We start from the raw sequence: 17128 nt of genomic DNA, 5'->3' as shown, positions 1-17128 counted from the left end.
ATGACAATATAGAATCTTATGCCACTTTTATTTACAAATTAACAAAATAAACTCAGAAAAGTGTTTTAATGGCAAATAAGGGAAAGAACAAAATATTTGTACTAACTAAATTTTTTATCAAATGCATGGAAGTGGCATACGACTTTCAGCATTTCGCCCATGGCCAGCAAGGGATATTAGTTATTCTATAATGCAATTCGTCTGAAACGATAACTTCTATAATGAAACCATGCATAAGCGTTCGAAAAGCCTCAATATGTCTAGTGCTTATGTTTGACATCGGGAGTATACAAATGACGTACCATTGTGTAGCCCTCTTACCAGTTGTGCCTTTCGTTTGCCAGATAATGCAACTAATTTTATTTTATAGATTAAAAACATATGTTTCTCGTCGTTTTTACATGTAGAAGAAAGATTTTTAGTGGATCGAATCAGTCATCAAATGATTTACCTTTGTTTCACTTTCAATGTTGACATTCCTTTCCTTTAGATAAACAGTACACGTACAAAGCATGTGTTGTCAATCTCTAGTTAAGGAGTTAAATTGAAGTTCACATGAATACGGATTTAATGAGGTCGACTTATTCGCATGCAAGTGAATAATTCATTATCAATATTATTTAGCTTAATTTGACAAAATTGAACCATTTTGGCTGCTAAAAGCGGAATTATTGTTTCACTATTTCACTTTTATTATCGATTGAACAAAACAAATCATACTTTAGATTTATTTTACATCTCGTAGCTAGTGCCCCTTTAAATTGGATGCGACTGTCGTACAAGTGAGAGGTTTAGCGCTATAAAACCAGGTTCAATCCACCATTTTCTACATTTGAAAATGCCTGTACCAAGTCAGGAATATGAGAGTTCTTGTCCATTCGTTTTTGATGTGTTTTGTCATTTGATTTTGCCATGTGATTATGGACTTTCCGATTGGACTCTCCTCTGAGTTCAGTATTTTTACTTTATTTTGTAAGGTAAAATTTCGAAAAGTGCAGATTGTATCATTTCTATCAAAATTTATTGATTCATTATATGACAATATAGAATCTTATGCCACTTTTATTTACAAATTAACAAAATAAACTCAGAAAAGTGTTTTAATGGCAAATAAGGGAAAGAACAAAATATTTGTACTAACATTACTTTAAGTAGTCAGTGCTTCGGTACTGACATGATTTAACAAACTTTACTAAAATTGTCCGTTTATAAATTTTTAAATTATTATAAAACTAAGGTTTCAACTCCCTCAGGCAAAGTTGGCTTTAGATGAATTTGGCTATTTATTTTAGGTATTTTTGACATATAGCTCTTCAACGATTTGGACGCAATAAATTATTAAACGTGTTGTTTTCCATTTTTTATTAACAGAGCCGTTTTGACAGATTCAACACAGCAAATAGTATAATTGTATTGTAAGGGTGAAGGTGTGGTGCCGTTACAACGATTAAACCTATTGCAACTGTTTGCATCTGTCCCAAATCAGGAATCTGATGATACAGAAATTGTTGTTTGTTGGTGTGGTTCATAAGTGTTTGTCCCTTTTTTTTAATATAGATTAGACCGTTGGATTTCCCGTTTGGATGGTTTTACACTGTTAACTTTAGGGGTCCTTTATAGCTTGCTGCGCGGTGTGAGCCCGTACAAGAGCTTTAACGACCGTCTCCCAATACTTGAACACCGTTAGATATTATTTTACGATTATTTCTCTCGTTAAACCGAATGACAACCGTGTAGACAAGAGTCTATAGTATATAAATAGTTTTTCAAATTTGCTGTCTGATACATATATGTGTTTTGCTTTTTTTCGTTTCTTTTTATAATACAAATTAGGCCTCTTGTTTTATATAATTACCTCACATTTATTCATTCTTTATAAGGTAGGGGTTCTGCTTATGGCTGAATTCGTACATTAAATAACGTTTTTAAATTTTTTATCAAATGCATGGAAGTGGCATACGACTTTCAGCACGCCCATGGCCAGCAAGGGATATTAGTTATTCTATAATGCAATTCGTCTGAAACGATAACTTCTATAATGAAACCATGCATAAGCGTTCGAAAAGCCTCAATATGTCTAGTGCTTATGTTTGACATCGGGAGTATACAAATGACGTACCATTGTGTAGCCCTCTTACCAGTTGTGCCTTTCGTTTGCCAGATAATGCAACTACTAGACGTCTGTGATATCACATGCCCAACATTCCATATTCGACGTCACACAAAAATGAACGATACATTTGGTAGGCAGCCTGCCACTGTTTAATTGTGCTGTGGTCATTTTTGTATTTTTGTCTTTCATGTTTGATTATGTGTTATGTCTATAGAGTGTCCACATCCCGTTTTGTTTTTTCTTTGTTGACTTTTTATAGTGATTAAAATTTTGACAATTTTACATATTATTTTTGTTTGTTTTGCGCACACATTGCTCTCAATATAATGACAGTCATACAAGTGAGGGGTTCAGCTAGCTATACTACCAGGTGAAATCCATCATTTTCTACATCAGGACATGTTTGATGTATATAAGATGTCGATTTTGCATTTTATAAGGGACTTTCCACTTTAATTTTCTTTGGAGTTCTACCCGTAATAGCTCACGACATAAAAGATTCGAAACAATTCAAAAGAGAAAAATAACAGCATACTGTATAACAAAACAATTTATTGAAAACAAACACAAAACAATGAAAATAGCTGAACAACAGGCTCTGCTCTTGGTAGTCACATATACATGATATTGCGGAGTTAAACAGGATCGCTCAACAGTACCAAAATAAGAGTGGTGTTACATAAAAGAGTAAAATCACAAAAATACAAAACCCAAGGAAAGTTATAAATGGAATCTGAGACTCCCAAATTAAATGGCAAAATCAAAAGCCCAAACACATCAAACGAATGGAGAATTCCTAATTTCCGTGGCACGTAGTGTAACGGGAATTAATTGTCTTCTCACGTAGTAGTTCGAAAGCGTATGAATTTTTTGGGCGGGAAGAATTATTGTGTTAAATGATAGGTGTATATATGGTCATTTCTAGCTCTGCCTTACTTGAGTGAACATGTACGTTAAGAAACATTAAGTATATAAGTATGTTCAAATTAGCATTAAAGTTAAAACTCTTTTTTATATATAGGTGGTATGGCTATACAAACGTAATCGGATTTGGTTATTTCAGACTCATTTCTGTCTTCAAATTATTTTCATTTAGCCGCAGTCTTTTGAATGATAGCAGATTATTTGCATTTAAATGTTTTCTTAAATGTTTTTTTAACATTCTTATATCAAGTGCGGTCCAACACTTGGGGTTTCGCTTGACATTGACAAAAGGACACAGGTTTCTAAAAGTAGTTTTTCCTGGACGGCCACGAAACAATTAGATATTAGTAGAATGTATTAGAAGGCATTATGATTGCCACAACTTTTATGTGTATTGATGTGACATGTTTGTACATATTTGTTTAATAAAACCGGCAGCTCAGAATATACACAAGCAGCAAGATAGTCGACAAACATACGTTTGTATTTTAGTTGTTTATCGGTAGAGGTGTTGCTATGTTAAGAACATAAAGTATAGAAAAGACCAACTGTCATATTCCTGGCATTTTCGTATGTAGAAAATGGTGGATTGAACCGAATTTTATATCTAGCTTAACCTCTGACTTGTATGACAGTCGCATAAAATTCCATTAGATATTGACAACAATACTTGAACAAAACAAACGGACACAAACAGCACATCGTTAGAAACCTGTGTAAAAATCACGGTAAACTCCATACAGCGTTATCATTTGGGTCATACTTCCCCCTCTTCTGAAGAGAATTTTGTTCTAATTTTTGTGCTATTGTCACATTTCTTAAGCGTTGTGAGATAAATAACTTTCCTCACTAGTGAAATTTTTTTTTCGGCAAAAGACTCGCCGAAATTTAATTGTGACATCAAAATTTCTTGGTTTCTTCTTAATTTTCCTCGTGTTGACGTCATGAAAAAGGAGACCATGTCTGATGACGTCACATATAAAGTACACAACTGTCTAAAAATCTTTGAAAGATAAGGGAAAAAAATCATAAGAGAAACAGATTCCGACACTATTGTTGCAATGTAGGAATCTATATCACTACAAACCATTAAAGTCTGAAATGGCCTATATCTGTACTCGACTGTACTGGTTTTTACTCGACCAGTCTGAATTGATCTGACTTTTACTTGACATTACTCGACCCCAGTCTGAACCATACTTGACTGTATTGAATCGTACTTGACCCTTATCTTTGCCGTTGAAAATAGTCTGAACTATTACTCGACCAGTCTTAAACAGTCTTAACCCATTCTCGACATGTACTCGACCTAGTTTTCCAGTCTAAACCATACTTAACCAAAGGTCTGAACAATACTCGACCAGTCTGAACCATACTAGACCAAAAAACCTCTACTTTTTTAACTGTTAAAATAAATTTCTTTTTAACTGACATATATAACAGCCAACAAAATTTTAACCTTATAAAAGAAATATATCTCTGATTATATTTAGGATAAAAAAAAATATTATATATAACTTATATCAAAAAGGGATAGAATTAAATCAATAAATAAAATTGTTTTTCTGATTAGTGGTGAAGTATAAAGTATAACCTCTGCCTGGGGGCAAACTCATAAATAAGATCACACCTGGTCAGAGGTATTATATTCTAAATAAATAAAGGCAACAGTAGTATACCGCTGTTCAAACTCATAAATCCATGGCCAAAAAACAAAATCGGGGTAACAAACTAAAACTGAGGGAAACGCATTAAATATAAGAGGAGAACAACGAAACAACACTACAATGTAACACACACACAGAAACGGACCAAGCAACAGACAAAATCCCACGAGAAAAACAAATATAACATCAAAACTAAATACATGAATCTGGGATAGCAGGTACCGTGACACGTCTTATCGCAATGTGAATTTACACTCAAAAATAAGAGAAAACAAACGACGCAACGTTAAAATGTAACACACACGGAAACGAACTATAATGTAACAATAGCCATATTCCTGACTTGGTACAGGACATTTTTAAAGAAAAAAATGGCGGGTTGAACCTGGTTTTGTGGCATGCCAAACCTCCCCTTTTATAGCCATGTGAAATGTGACGGGTACCATTTATCAATTGTACTTATAATAACTACTTTTCTTAAAACTTCAAATGTGTATAATTGTATGCTGTTCAATTCTAAATTTCACTCTACTTATTCAGAGACAAAGATAGAATCAGTGCATTCCCTTTTCAGGATTATTTCTATAATTTTTATTCAGATTCAAATAACTAATAACTGGTAGAATAGGTTATAATGCAGTCATTTTATTATAGAATATTGTATCTACTGTTTACTATGGAATCTGTTATTTACTGTTATGAGACGATCCCCGTATTTATTTACTTTCATTGAACCGAGTGTTGTTTTTACTCGTATGTACATTTTTTGATTGTGTCATGTGAACTTACTTATCTGTACAGTTTCCTCAAGTCATTTCGGTATAGGGAATTACAAGTTTTATGTCAGAACATTTTGTTTAACTACATAACTTGTCGAAATTCGTTGACAGACAAGCACCTGGCTTCCTTTCAGCGCCATCTTCAGTTAACGGTAATGAAGCGTTTTCATTGGTCGAACGATTACGGAAGGTCACGAGTATTTTTAGTTTATCGAAAGAAATTTTATTATTATATTCTATTTACGGAACAAACATTTTAGCAAATATAAAGTCGCTTGAGAATGATTTTTGTATATCTATTTAATAAATTTAAACATTTCACAACGGCCGAAGTGAGAAATGCCGCAAATGATTTCCATTGGTTTACTGTTAATCTTGCAGTTGCGCGGTAGAAAATCGCACAGAAACTGCACGAAAACTGCACAAAACTTGCACTATTTTTCTGGTCACTTTTGAGACAATCGTTTTTTAGCCAAAGGATACTAAAACAATGTCTCAGCAAACATTATTGCAATAAAATTATAGTTCTTGATTTTAACTTCACTAAAATTCACTGTTTAGAATAAAGGTCAAGGAAACATAAGACTTACGTTTTTACCAAAGGAAGCTAATACAAAGTCTCTACTAAACTGTATCATTTAAAATGAGACTTACGTTCTTAGTGAAAGGAAGCTAATACAAAGTCTCTACTAAACTCTTGCCATTATTAAAAGCATTCAATAAGTCACACAATTGCCCATAAGTAAACTTTGTGATAACCAAGTTTGGAAATCTAGACTATAGTGTTAGCATGTGGAAGCAATTACACTGTTTAAGCAAAATTCTAGTTCTTATAATTATAATATTTATTTTCATGAATTACATCCCAGTATAATTAGCGTGAGGTCAGATGTACTTTTAATACATGAGTACTTATAATATTTTTGTCCATATCTGCTCTTATTCTCAACAAACGAGAGAACATCATAGCAGTTAATGTTACAGTAGTTATACTCTTTATGAGTAGTTTTAGTATTTTTGAGCAACCTTTGAAAAGATACCCTAGGCAATAGTTGTCTGGAAATTCACTTAAAGGTGTACTTATTATTGATAAATTTGCAAGTTGTTTTTCTTATTAGTCTTGAGCTTGACTAAAATTGTGATCTCAAATATATGTCACTGTTATGTTATTGTTATGCTATATATATATACTTTTGTCAGAAATAAAGTATTTGCAACTTTAAATATGAATTGTTTGCTGTCAGTATCAAGAACCCCTTCTTTCAGTTCATTGTTAGGGTGTTGCCAGAGGTTTTGATTTAATACGTCGGGATTTTATATCCAAAGTTTTCGGTGTATGTGTTTCTGCCCTTTTCGCCAATTGACCCGCTACATATTTTCTGGCATCCTCGGTGGGATTCATTCATTTATTGAGTGGATCTAGTGATACGTACCCTTTAAGTGGTAGTACGAGCAGTAGCAGTAATGGTGAAAAAAATAACACATATACCACCAGTAGGTAGTGGAGATGAAAGTGGAAGAGAAATCATTACAGACAACACTGATGATTATCAGACCGGACAGAATGATACTACAGAGACAGAGGCTACTGGCTATACAGATCTGTCCGACTCAGAAATCGAGCAAGCTGAACAGACTATGGTTACAAACACCAGGAATTTACCACAGAGTACACCAAGTACTAGTGGGATACAAAAGAATTTTCAGACTTTAGATTTACGACGAAGTTCGAGGTTATACAACAAGAGACAAAAGAGTAATAAATTACAGAAAGAAAATTTGGTGGAGGAGACACGTCCTTTGTCACCTAATGAACATACCGGCATTTATGGTACACTTAAGAATGCCATACAAGATATGACTACCCAGGTTATTTTTGCGATACAAGCTGCTTTTAGTAGCAATGTTATTGCTTAACCATCCAGTACAAATACTATCAAATCAAATGAAGAACCACAACATAGGAGAAAACCAAGACATGTAAAAAGTTCCTCAACATGTAAGGCAACTAGAAAGTCAAGTATACAGAGTAGTTACTCCAGTGATTCCAGCTCAGAGGAAGATTGCCATGAACCTGTAGATTCTGATTGCAGTGTATCCACCGATAAAATAACACAGTCAAAACAGAAGTCAAGTTCACATAACGTCAAGCTTCCATCTTTTACTGGTCAAGAGAAGTGGGAGGTTTGGTTCAATCGATTCGAAGCAGTTGCAAAACTCAAATCTTGGAATGAGGAAGATAGACTTCAAGAGTTGTTACCCAGGTTACAAGGAGACGCTGGAGACTTCACGTTTGATCAATTGCCAAAGAAGACTATCAGGAACTACAAAAAGTTGGTACAAGAACTGAAAAATAGATTTGGAGTCATAGAGACCACCAGAACATACCGGCTTCAATTTAGTAGAAGGAAACAGTTAAACGGAGAGACACCAGAAAAATTTGCAGCAGAGTTAAAAAGGCTATATGACAAAGCCTACAAAAACAGATATGCAAGTACACGCCAAGAAGATCTACTACAGAGATTTCTCTTGGGACTCATAGATTATAAGGCCCGTATTCATATAGAATTAAACAAAGATCCTGAAACCATAGAAGAAGCAGTACAAGAAGTCATTACATACGTAGAGACCATGAAAAATCCGAATCAAGGAGAAGAAAATAATAAGAAGGCAGTCCGACAAGTGAAAGGAGGACAAAAGAATGAAAACATTACTAGAAAGGATAATGACAAAAAGTCCGACAATTACCAGGGAGGGGAGAAAACGTCTGTTGAAAGCCAGATTGAAGACAAGAATAAAAGTCTAACTATTAAAGAAGGGGATTTGCAATCTTTATTTAACAAGATGTTTGAAGACAAAAAGCAAGAATTACAGCATAAGACATATGGTAGACCAGGAACCAGTCAGACACCATTTCAATCCAATGATGGCCAACATAAGGGTCCAAGACAGAATGGATTATGCTATTACTGTGGACAACCGGGACATTTTGCGAGAAATTGTTTCGCAAATCCAGATAGAGTTGCAGACAGATTTCCTTCAAAAAACAATAACTTTAAACCACAATGGGGACAAAATAACGGTAACCTTGGTCCCAACCCTAATATGGGGGTACCACCACCAGGCTTTCCATTAAACTAAGGGTGGGCATCTCCGATGACCGGGAGGTGACCCATACAGTTTTAGATGTTAAAGGTCAAAATTTGAATGATGTTAAAGGTCAAAATAGCAGTTTAATTTCTGAGAATAAAAGTTTAAGTACAAAAAAGGGGGGTCTAGATAAAATTGATATTGATAGTTGTCATGTTTTGAAACCAGTAAGAATAAATGAGGAGGTTGAGCATTTACCCTTGATTAGAGGTGATAGTCCTCCACTGAGTCACAAGAGTGAACAGGAGGTTGAGCATTCACCCTTGATTAGAGGTGATAGTCCTCCACTGAGTCACAAGAGTGAACAGGAGGTTGAGTATTCACCCTTGCATAGAGGTGATAGTCCTGCTGGCACTTGTACTGCGGAAGTATCGATGAAATCGTCTGAAGGCCTAGATGATGTTCAAAGATTTCCACCAGTTGAAACTCATATTATTGGAAGACAAGTTTTGAGATGTGAAGGAGTATATATCCAAGGAAGTATTGAAGGAATTGATGTTACATTTACTGCTGATACTGGAGCTACACGAACTGTTATTTCGACTAAAACATTCAGAAAAATACTTTCATCAAAAAGACCAAAACTTCAAAAATCTAGTTCTTTGGCTAGTGCTGATGGACAACCATTGAAAGAGTTGGGAAAAGCTGTTTTTAACTTGACACTGGGTGAGTTGGCCTTAGAGAAGGAACTCATAGTTGCTGAAATAGAAGATGAAGCCCTTTTAGGTTTAGATATCCTAATGAAAGGAGATCAAGGCCCAGCTGATATAAAATTAACAAAAGGAGTTATCTTGCTTAATAGTACCACTATCCCATGTATCCAAGTTGGACAGACGGAACCAATAAGAAAAGTTAGATCAGCTGATCATTATGTCATACAGCCAAGAAGTGAGATACTTATTGATGTTTTTGTTGACCGTTTCGACAAAGATTTACACAACTGTCCACAAGACTACTTAATAGAACCTTGCCCACAATTTGAAGATACCTATCCATTAGTAATGGCCGCCTGTCTTGTTGAAATTGGAGAAGAAGTGACTAATAAGGTCAGACTCATGAATCCTTTTGATCAAGAGGTAAAGCTGAATCAAGATGCAGTTATTGGAATTGCAGAAAAATTAGATACTGATCCAATTACGCTATTTTCACAGGAAGACAGTGAGGAGTCACAGAACTTTAACTCTGTCCGACGAATAAAATTAACAGGTTCAAAACCTGTCACATGGCAGACAAATGAGGGAATAATAAGAAGTCTAGCAAATAAAGGAACAACTGACGGAGGGAAAGTGGCGTCGTACCAACACATTTACGTTCTTTATATGATGATGCAGCGAACAACCGTCCAGAAGATGAACAGGAGGCTATAGTTAGTCTTTTGCAAAAATATTCGGCAGCATTTTCAGTAAATGATACAGACCTAGGGCTGACACACCTAGTGGAACATACAATTGACACCGGTGAAGCCAAGCCAGTTAAACAACCACCACGAAGAGTTCCACTTGCTTTTGCCAATGACGAGAGGAAAGCCATAACACAAATGTTAGATCAAGGGATCATACAAAAGTCAAATTCACCTTGGGGAAGTCCATTACAGCTAGTGGTCAAGAAAAACGGGAAGATTCGCCCGTGCTGTGACTACAGATTTTTGAACGCCCTTACTCGGCTGGACTCATTTCCTATTCCGAGAATACAAGACTGTCTGGATGCCGTAGGTGGCGCCACCTTGATGTCGACCTTCGATTTGACCAGTGGATATCACCAAATTCCCATGAAGAAAGATGATATTTCCAAGACAGCATTCGTAACCAAATATGGTCTGTATGAGTTCAAGACGATGCCATTTGGAGTCTGCAATGGTCCAGCTACTTGTCAACGATTGATGGAACTTGTACTCCATGGGCTTCAATGGCAAATTTGTCTAATTTATCTAGACGATATCATTGTATTTAGTAACGGTTTCGAAGAACACATGTCAAGGCTAGATACAGTTTTAAACAGAATTTTGGAATCTGGGTTGAAATTAAAACCAGAGAAATGTGAACTCCTGAAGTCAGAGGTCACTTTTCTAGGTCATGTGGTTTCGGATGAAGGAATTCGTCCAAATCCGGACAATACAGCAAAAATTTTATCTTGGCCTGTACCAAAAACTGTCACTGAAGTACGACAACTTTTAGGCATGGGTAGCTACTACAGACGTTTTATTAAGGACTTGTCAGCCATGGTAAAACCCTTAACTGACCTGACCAAGAAATCTAAGTCATTTGAGTGGACAAAGGAATGCCAAATTGCTTTTGAGAAACTAAAACAAGCTTTCACTAGTACAGATATTATGGCTTTTCCCAGAGATGAAGGTGAATACTATTTGGACACAGATGCCTGTGACACAGCTATTGGAGCAGTGTTAAGTCAGATACAGGATGGTACATTGAAAGTTATAGCCTATGGTAGTCGTACCCTTAATAAGGCAGAGCGCAACTACTGTATAACGGACAAAGAGCTTTTAGCAGTACGCTACTTTATTGAATACTACAGGCAGTATCTGCTAGGACGTAAATTCTGTGTACGTACTGATCACCAGGCATTGATATGGCTTTTTAGCATGAAAGAGCCTAAAGGTCGAATAGCTAGATGGTTAGAAATTCTATCCAATTTCGATTTCTCCATTGAATATCGCCCCGGTAGTAAACATGGGAATGCTGATGCTTTGTCTAGATGTTATAATCCAAAAGATTGCGAGTGTGCGGACGTAGACAATTTGGAGTACCTAAAATGTGGTCCCTGTAAGAAGTGTCGAAATCGTGCCATAGAAATGCAGAGTACAAGATTGTTATCGCCAGAAATCCATGAGGAAAATAATGAAGATCCAACTAAAAACAAAGATGGTGGAGGACCTATACAGATTTGTGCAGTAAAAACAAGACAACAGACTTCCGATGATAATATATGGACAACATGGAGTAGTGGACACTAAAAAGAAGAATTATTAAAACTACAGGAAGATGACTCAGATATCGGACCTCTCTTACAGTGGAAGGAAGGTGACACTCGACCTAATTCAAAAGAATTAGAAAAATACAGTGCTGCTACCAGACACTACTGGCACCTATGGGAATCAGTTGTTAAGAAATATGGTCTGCTGTTTAAGCAGTACAGCCGAAGAGATGGTTCAGGAGACTACAGACAATTCTTAGTTCCAGACAAGATGAAAAAGGAAGTACTAAATAACATGCACAACTCAATTTTGTCAGGACATCTAGGCAAAAACAAAACAAAGGAAAAATTAGCTCAACGGTATTACTGGTACGAGATGAAAGAAGACATACAAATTTGGATAAGCCAATGTGACATTTGTGGGGCCAACAAACCTCCTAAAAAATTATTGAGGGCTCCGTTGGGAAAAATGCCAGTTGGAGGGCCCCTCGACAGACTTGCAACTGATCTCCTTGGGCCATTGCCGCTTACTCCCAGGAATAATCGGTACATCTTAACAGTTACGGATTACTTTACTAAATGGGTTGAAGTATTTCCAGTTCCTGACCAAACAGCTACAACATGCGCTAATATTATCTTGAATGATGTAATTTGTCGTTTTGGTTGGCTATACATTCTGATCAAGGTCGGAATTACGAAAGCGACATTTTCCAAGAATTGTGTAGTATATTAGATATACGCAAGACAAGGACAAGCCCCCGTAATCCAAAGTGCAATGGTCAAGTTGAACGTTTTAACAGCACTTTGGTTTCTATGATAAAATCTTATTTGAGAGGAGAGCAGACGAACTGGGATCTTAATCTTGGATGCCTTGCGAGTGCATATAGAGCTTGTCCATATGATACGACTAGTTTAACTCCCAATGTAATGATGTTAGGCAGAGAAATTCGTTTTCCCTATGAGCTAACTAGAGAAGGAACAGAATTTGTTTCAGAAACTGAACAGGGAACATGGGGAAACCATGCGCTTAAAGTACGAGAGAGATTACAGAAAGCTCATCATGTAGCCAGAAAACATTTGGAAGTTAACCTTAGAAAAAGAAAAGATCACTATGATGTCAAAGCCAACCTTGTCCAATACCAAAAGTTTGACAAAGTGTGGTACCTAAACGAAACAAGGAGAGAAGGAAGTTGTTTCAAGTTACAACCTTTATTTTTGGGTCCATGTCTGATAGTAAACAGATACAATGACCTAAATTATCAAATACAGATAGATGCAAAAGGAACCAAAAAAGTGGTCAACCATAACAAACTAAAGCCATATAAAGGGACTAGCACCCAAAAATGGATTAAACAAGTTGAAACTCAGAATAAATGATATTAAATGCTATACATGTACATGTACGACATAAGTTATATGTTTATACTTGTATTGATCAAGTATTTTACATGATTGTTTCTTTTTATGTGTGTATATTTTGTATGTATTCAAAATGTTTCTTTCCAAATGTAAAGTTTCTTTTTATGTGTGTATATTTTGTATGTATTCAAAATGTTTCTTTCCAAATGTAAATAAACTGATAAAGTTGTACATTAAATTTAAATGTGATAAGGAATAGTCAAGCTCAAGATTGTACTCAAGTTAATCTTTTAGTTTTAATTGAATGTAGGATTAAATGATGTTTTTTTTTGTTAAGGATAGTCTCCCAATAATATAATTTGGGAACATTAGGTACTTAGTTTTTCTTTGTATATAGTTATGTACACACTATTTGAATTAGTGTGTTAATACCAGCCTTTGTAAAAATAAAATAAACGCTAGGATACTTCCTAATTTGTCATTTAATAATTTGTTTTCTGTCTTTGAGTTGCTGTCACAAAACGGAAATGCGTTATCTCTCAGGCCTTAACATAAATAGGGTGTATTAAGAATTTAAGTAAAAATGACAATAAGTGGCAAGATTTAGTACAATTTGTTTTATTTTGTAAAGTCGTGTGGTACCAAATAAAAATAATGCTGTGCTATGCTGAATTTTAACATACATATAAAAAAAAAAAATTACATTTATAAAATAAATAAATTATCAATGTAGGAAAAACCACAACCTTAACAGAAGGAACCAAAGTTGGAACCTTATATGTTTTGGTCTAGCTCTTTATAAAGTGCATTGCCACTGGCAACATACTTTATATTTTTATTTTTATTGCAGAATGTCAGACAATCTAAACAACAAACAAATCCGAAGGTTATATCGCTGCCTCAAATGTATTGACCAAGATGGTTACATTGGTCAAAAACACCGTGTTGAAGGCCACATCTGGAAATTGCATGTGCCATTAGAAGTAGTGCCATATTATTGCACCTTATGCCTTTTCCGATGTGGCAAGGAAAGCGAGATGATAAAGCATGGCCAGCACTTCCGACCCCACCAGATACAGAAGGAAGAGATGATCAATAGGGGTCAGTACCAGGGAGACCGAGCATATATCAAAAAGAGTCCCTTACCATACCGATCCGTAATAGGTTTAGACCTAGAGAAGATGACCCGCGGTGAATCGTTGATAAGGACCAGAGGATATACTCCAACATTTGGTCCAACTCCTGTGGTACAACCAGCTGAGGCAGTATGTCGGGTTGAAGTAGTGCAGGAAGCAGAAGTGGTAGACGTTGTTCAGCAAGCAGAGGTGGTAGATGTAGTGCAGGAAGCAGAAGTGGTGGAGGAAATCGTGGTAGATGTAGTGCAGGAAGCAGAAGTGGTGGAGGAAATAGTGGTAGATGTAGTGCAGGAAGCAGAAGTGGTGGAGGAAATAGTGGTAGATGTAGTGCAGGAAGCAGAAGTGGTGGAGGAAATAGTGGTAGATGTAGTGCAGGAAGCAGAAGTGGTGGAGGAAAGACCCGAACCAGTGGGTACACCACTCTCCTCCCCTATAAGGAAAATCATAGCCCGCGAAAGAGAACTGGAAGAACTGGAGGAAGAGCAACAGTCACAGCCAGACGAGTTTGTGTTCGAGCAGACGACAACTACTACCATCACCACAAACACACATCCAGCTGAAGAATGGAACATGGTTCCAACAAATAATTCTGAAATAAAATCTTCATCCTCTTCATCCTCTTCAAGCACATGCTCCCATAAGGTTTTGTTGGAGGAACTAACAAAAAAATTTACAAACTTTACCAGTACTATGACAACTAACATGGAAAACATGCAGAAGGAAATTGTACGACTGACTAGTCAGGTGACCGGACTACGGTCTGTAGTTCGAGGTCAAAACACAGAGAACAGACAAAGGAATGCCTCTCCAGCCCGTCACTACAACAGGAACAGATATTCTCCTTACCGACCAGCCCAAAGAAGGAGTATTACACCCATGCCAAGATATACCAGAAGAACCTGAACTGTATTTGTGTTATATATTTTTCTTTCGTGTGATTTTGTTTGTACATGAATAATGATTATTGATATAATTAGGTATTAAATTGAATATATTTAGGATAGAGTAAAAATAGAAAAAATTGGTTTTTTTTTAAACTCAAAAAGTCTGGTAGTAATTGATTTTTTTGTTGGAAATTTATGATATTCAATTGGAGAAAACTTTACTTGTACATTTAGTACCATTATATCATATTGTTCTTGTGGTTTTCAAATTCTTTATTTTATTGATTATCATAACCAATTTGTAGGGACACAAATTCTAAAAGGGGGGTAATGTGACGGGTACCATTTATCAATTGTACTTATAATAACTACTTTTCTTAAAACTTCAAATGTGTATAATTGTATGCTGTTCAATTCTAAATTTCACTCTACTTATTCAGAGACAAAGATAGAATCAGTGCATTCCCTTTTCAGGATTATTTCTATAATTTTTATTCAGATTCAAATAACTAATAACTGGTAGAATAGGTTATAATGCAGTCATTTTATTATAGAATATTGTATCTACTGTTTACTATGGAATCTGTTATTTACTGTTATGAGACGATCCCCGTATTTATTTACTTTCATTGAACCGAGTGTTGTTTTTACTCGTATGTACATTTTTTGATTGTGTCATGTGAACTTACTTATCTGTACAGTTTCCTCAAGTCATTTCGGTATAGGGAATTACAAGTTTTATGTCAGAACATTTTGTTTAACTACATAACTTGTCGAAATTCGTTGACAGACAAGCAGCACCTGGCTTCCTTTCAGCGCCATCTTCAGTTAACGGTAATGAAGCGTTTTCATTGGTCGAACGATTACGGAAGGTCACGAGTATTTTTAGTTTATCGAAAGAAATTTTATTATTATATTCTATTTACGGAACAAACATTTTAGCAAATATAAAGTCGCTTGAGAATGATTTTTGTATATCTATTTAATAAATTTAAACATTTCACAACGGCCGAAGTGAGAAATGCCGCAAATGATTTCCATTGGTTTACTGTTAATCTTGCAGTTGCGCGGTAGAAAATCGCACAGAAACTGCACGAAAACTGCACAAAACTTGCACTATTTTTAGGTACAAGTATAAAACCCAAAAACGCGAGTCTGACGTCATTCTGGCTAAGACGTTACTAAAATAATAAGGAGATATTCTTTTTGAAAGTAAGAATAATAGATTTACTTTACTTTTTGTAAAGTTTTTAACATTTTAAAGTGCACATAATTGTTTAAAAACGATTTACGCAAATATTTTACCAAAATTTCACGGAAAACTTGAGGAATCTAGGAAAATTATGAGAATTTGTCTTTGTTTAATAATAATGGTTTAAATTGAATTACAATACATAAACCATAGAATTTACGTATACATATTTTTCTGATGAGAAATTTCGTACGTTAATAATACTTTTTGCCGAATCACTGTCTGAAGTTTTCATGTAACTTAACGGAACAATTTTGACAATACTTATATAGAATTTTTCATGTCACTTATAAAGGGTGATTCAGTAAATTTAAGTCTTTTGCACTAGTTAAGGGTTCTAATAGGGTTTTCAGACAATGAGATAAACATAGAAATACACATTACTAGTGAAGGAAACTAGTACAAATCTTCCATATATTTGGTTAAAAGACCAAAACAGTTAGTCAATTATTTTGTATAATAATTCAAGACATCATTTTTGTAATCAAATATCTATACATGTATAGTCAGTCAAAACTTTAAAGGAACATTGTTAGTAAAATAGATAATTGTACTTCTTGCCATATTTTGTCATTTTCTTCTGGTCACTTTTGAGACAATCGTTTTTTAGCCAAAGGATACTAAAACAATGTCTCAGCAAACATTATTGCAATAAAATTATAGTTCTTGATTTTAACTTCACTAAAATTCACTGTTTAGAATAAAGGTCAAGGAAACATAAGACTTACGTTTTTACCAAAGGAAGCTAATACAAAGTCTCTACTAAACTGTATCATTTAAAATGAGACTTACGTTCTTAGTGAAAGGAAGCTAATACAAAGTCTCTACTAAACTCTTGCCATTATTAAAAGCATTCAATAAGTCACATAATTGCCCATAAGTAAACTTTGTGATAACCAAGTTTGGAAATCTAGACTATAGTGTTAACCTGTG

The 17128-nt window shown here is 35.2% G+C and overlaps 1 protein-coding gene across 1 annotated transcript; it reads left to right on the top strand.

Annotated features, from left to right (window-relative positions):
* Positions 1–6947: 6947 nt before the first annotated feature.
* LOC139499327 (uncharacterized) lies at positions 6948–12297 on the top strand. Its single transcript, XM_071287996.1, has 5 exons — positions 6948–7216; positions 7409–8565; positions 8802–9839; positions 9965–11541; positions 11629–12297. The coding sequence occupies exons 1-5, from the start codon at positions 6948–6950 to the stop codon at positions 12295–12297; spliced, it is 4710 nt and encodes a 1569-aa protein (XP_071144097.1).
* Positions 12298–17128: the final 4831 nt, after the last annotated feature.

This window comes from Mytilus edulis, chromosome 12 (genome assembly GCF_963676685.1).
Source record: "Mytilus edulis chromosome 12, xbMytEdul2.2, whole genome shotgun sequence".
In the NCBI taxonomy this organism is placed as follows: domain Eukaryota; kingdom Metazoa; phylum Mollusca; class Bivalvia; order Mytilida; family Mytilidae; genus Mytilus; species Mytilus edulis.
This window is presented reverse-complemented; position numbering and strand designations above follow the sequence as displayed.

Bases quoted from the DNA above. Each gene is read 5' to 3' on its own strand.
- LOC139499327 (XM_071287996.1), top strand. From the start codon at position 6,948: ATGGTGAAAAAAATAACACATATACCACCAGTAGGTAGTGGAGATGAA. The intron at 9,840-9,964 runs GTTCAAAACCTG...ATGATGATGCAG, and splicing joins CCGACGAATAAAATTAACAG to CGAACAACCGTCCAGAAGAT. The intron at 11,542-11,628 runs GTAAAAACAAGA...TTAAAACTACAG, and splicing joins GACCTATACAGATTTGTGCA to GAAGATGACTCAGATATCGG.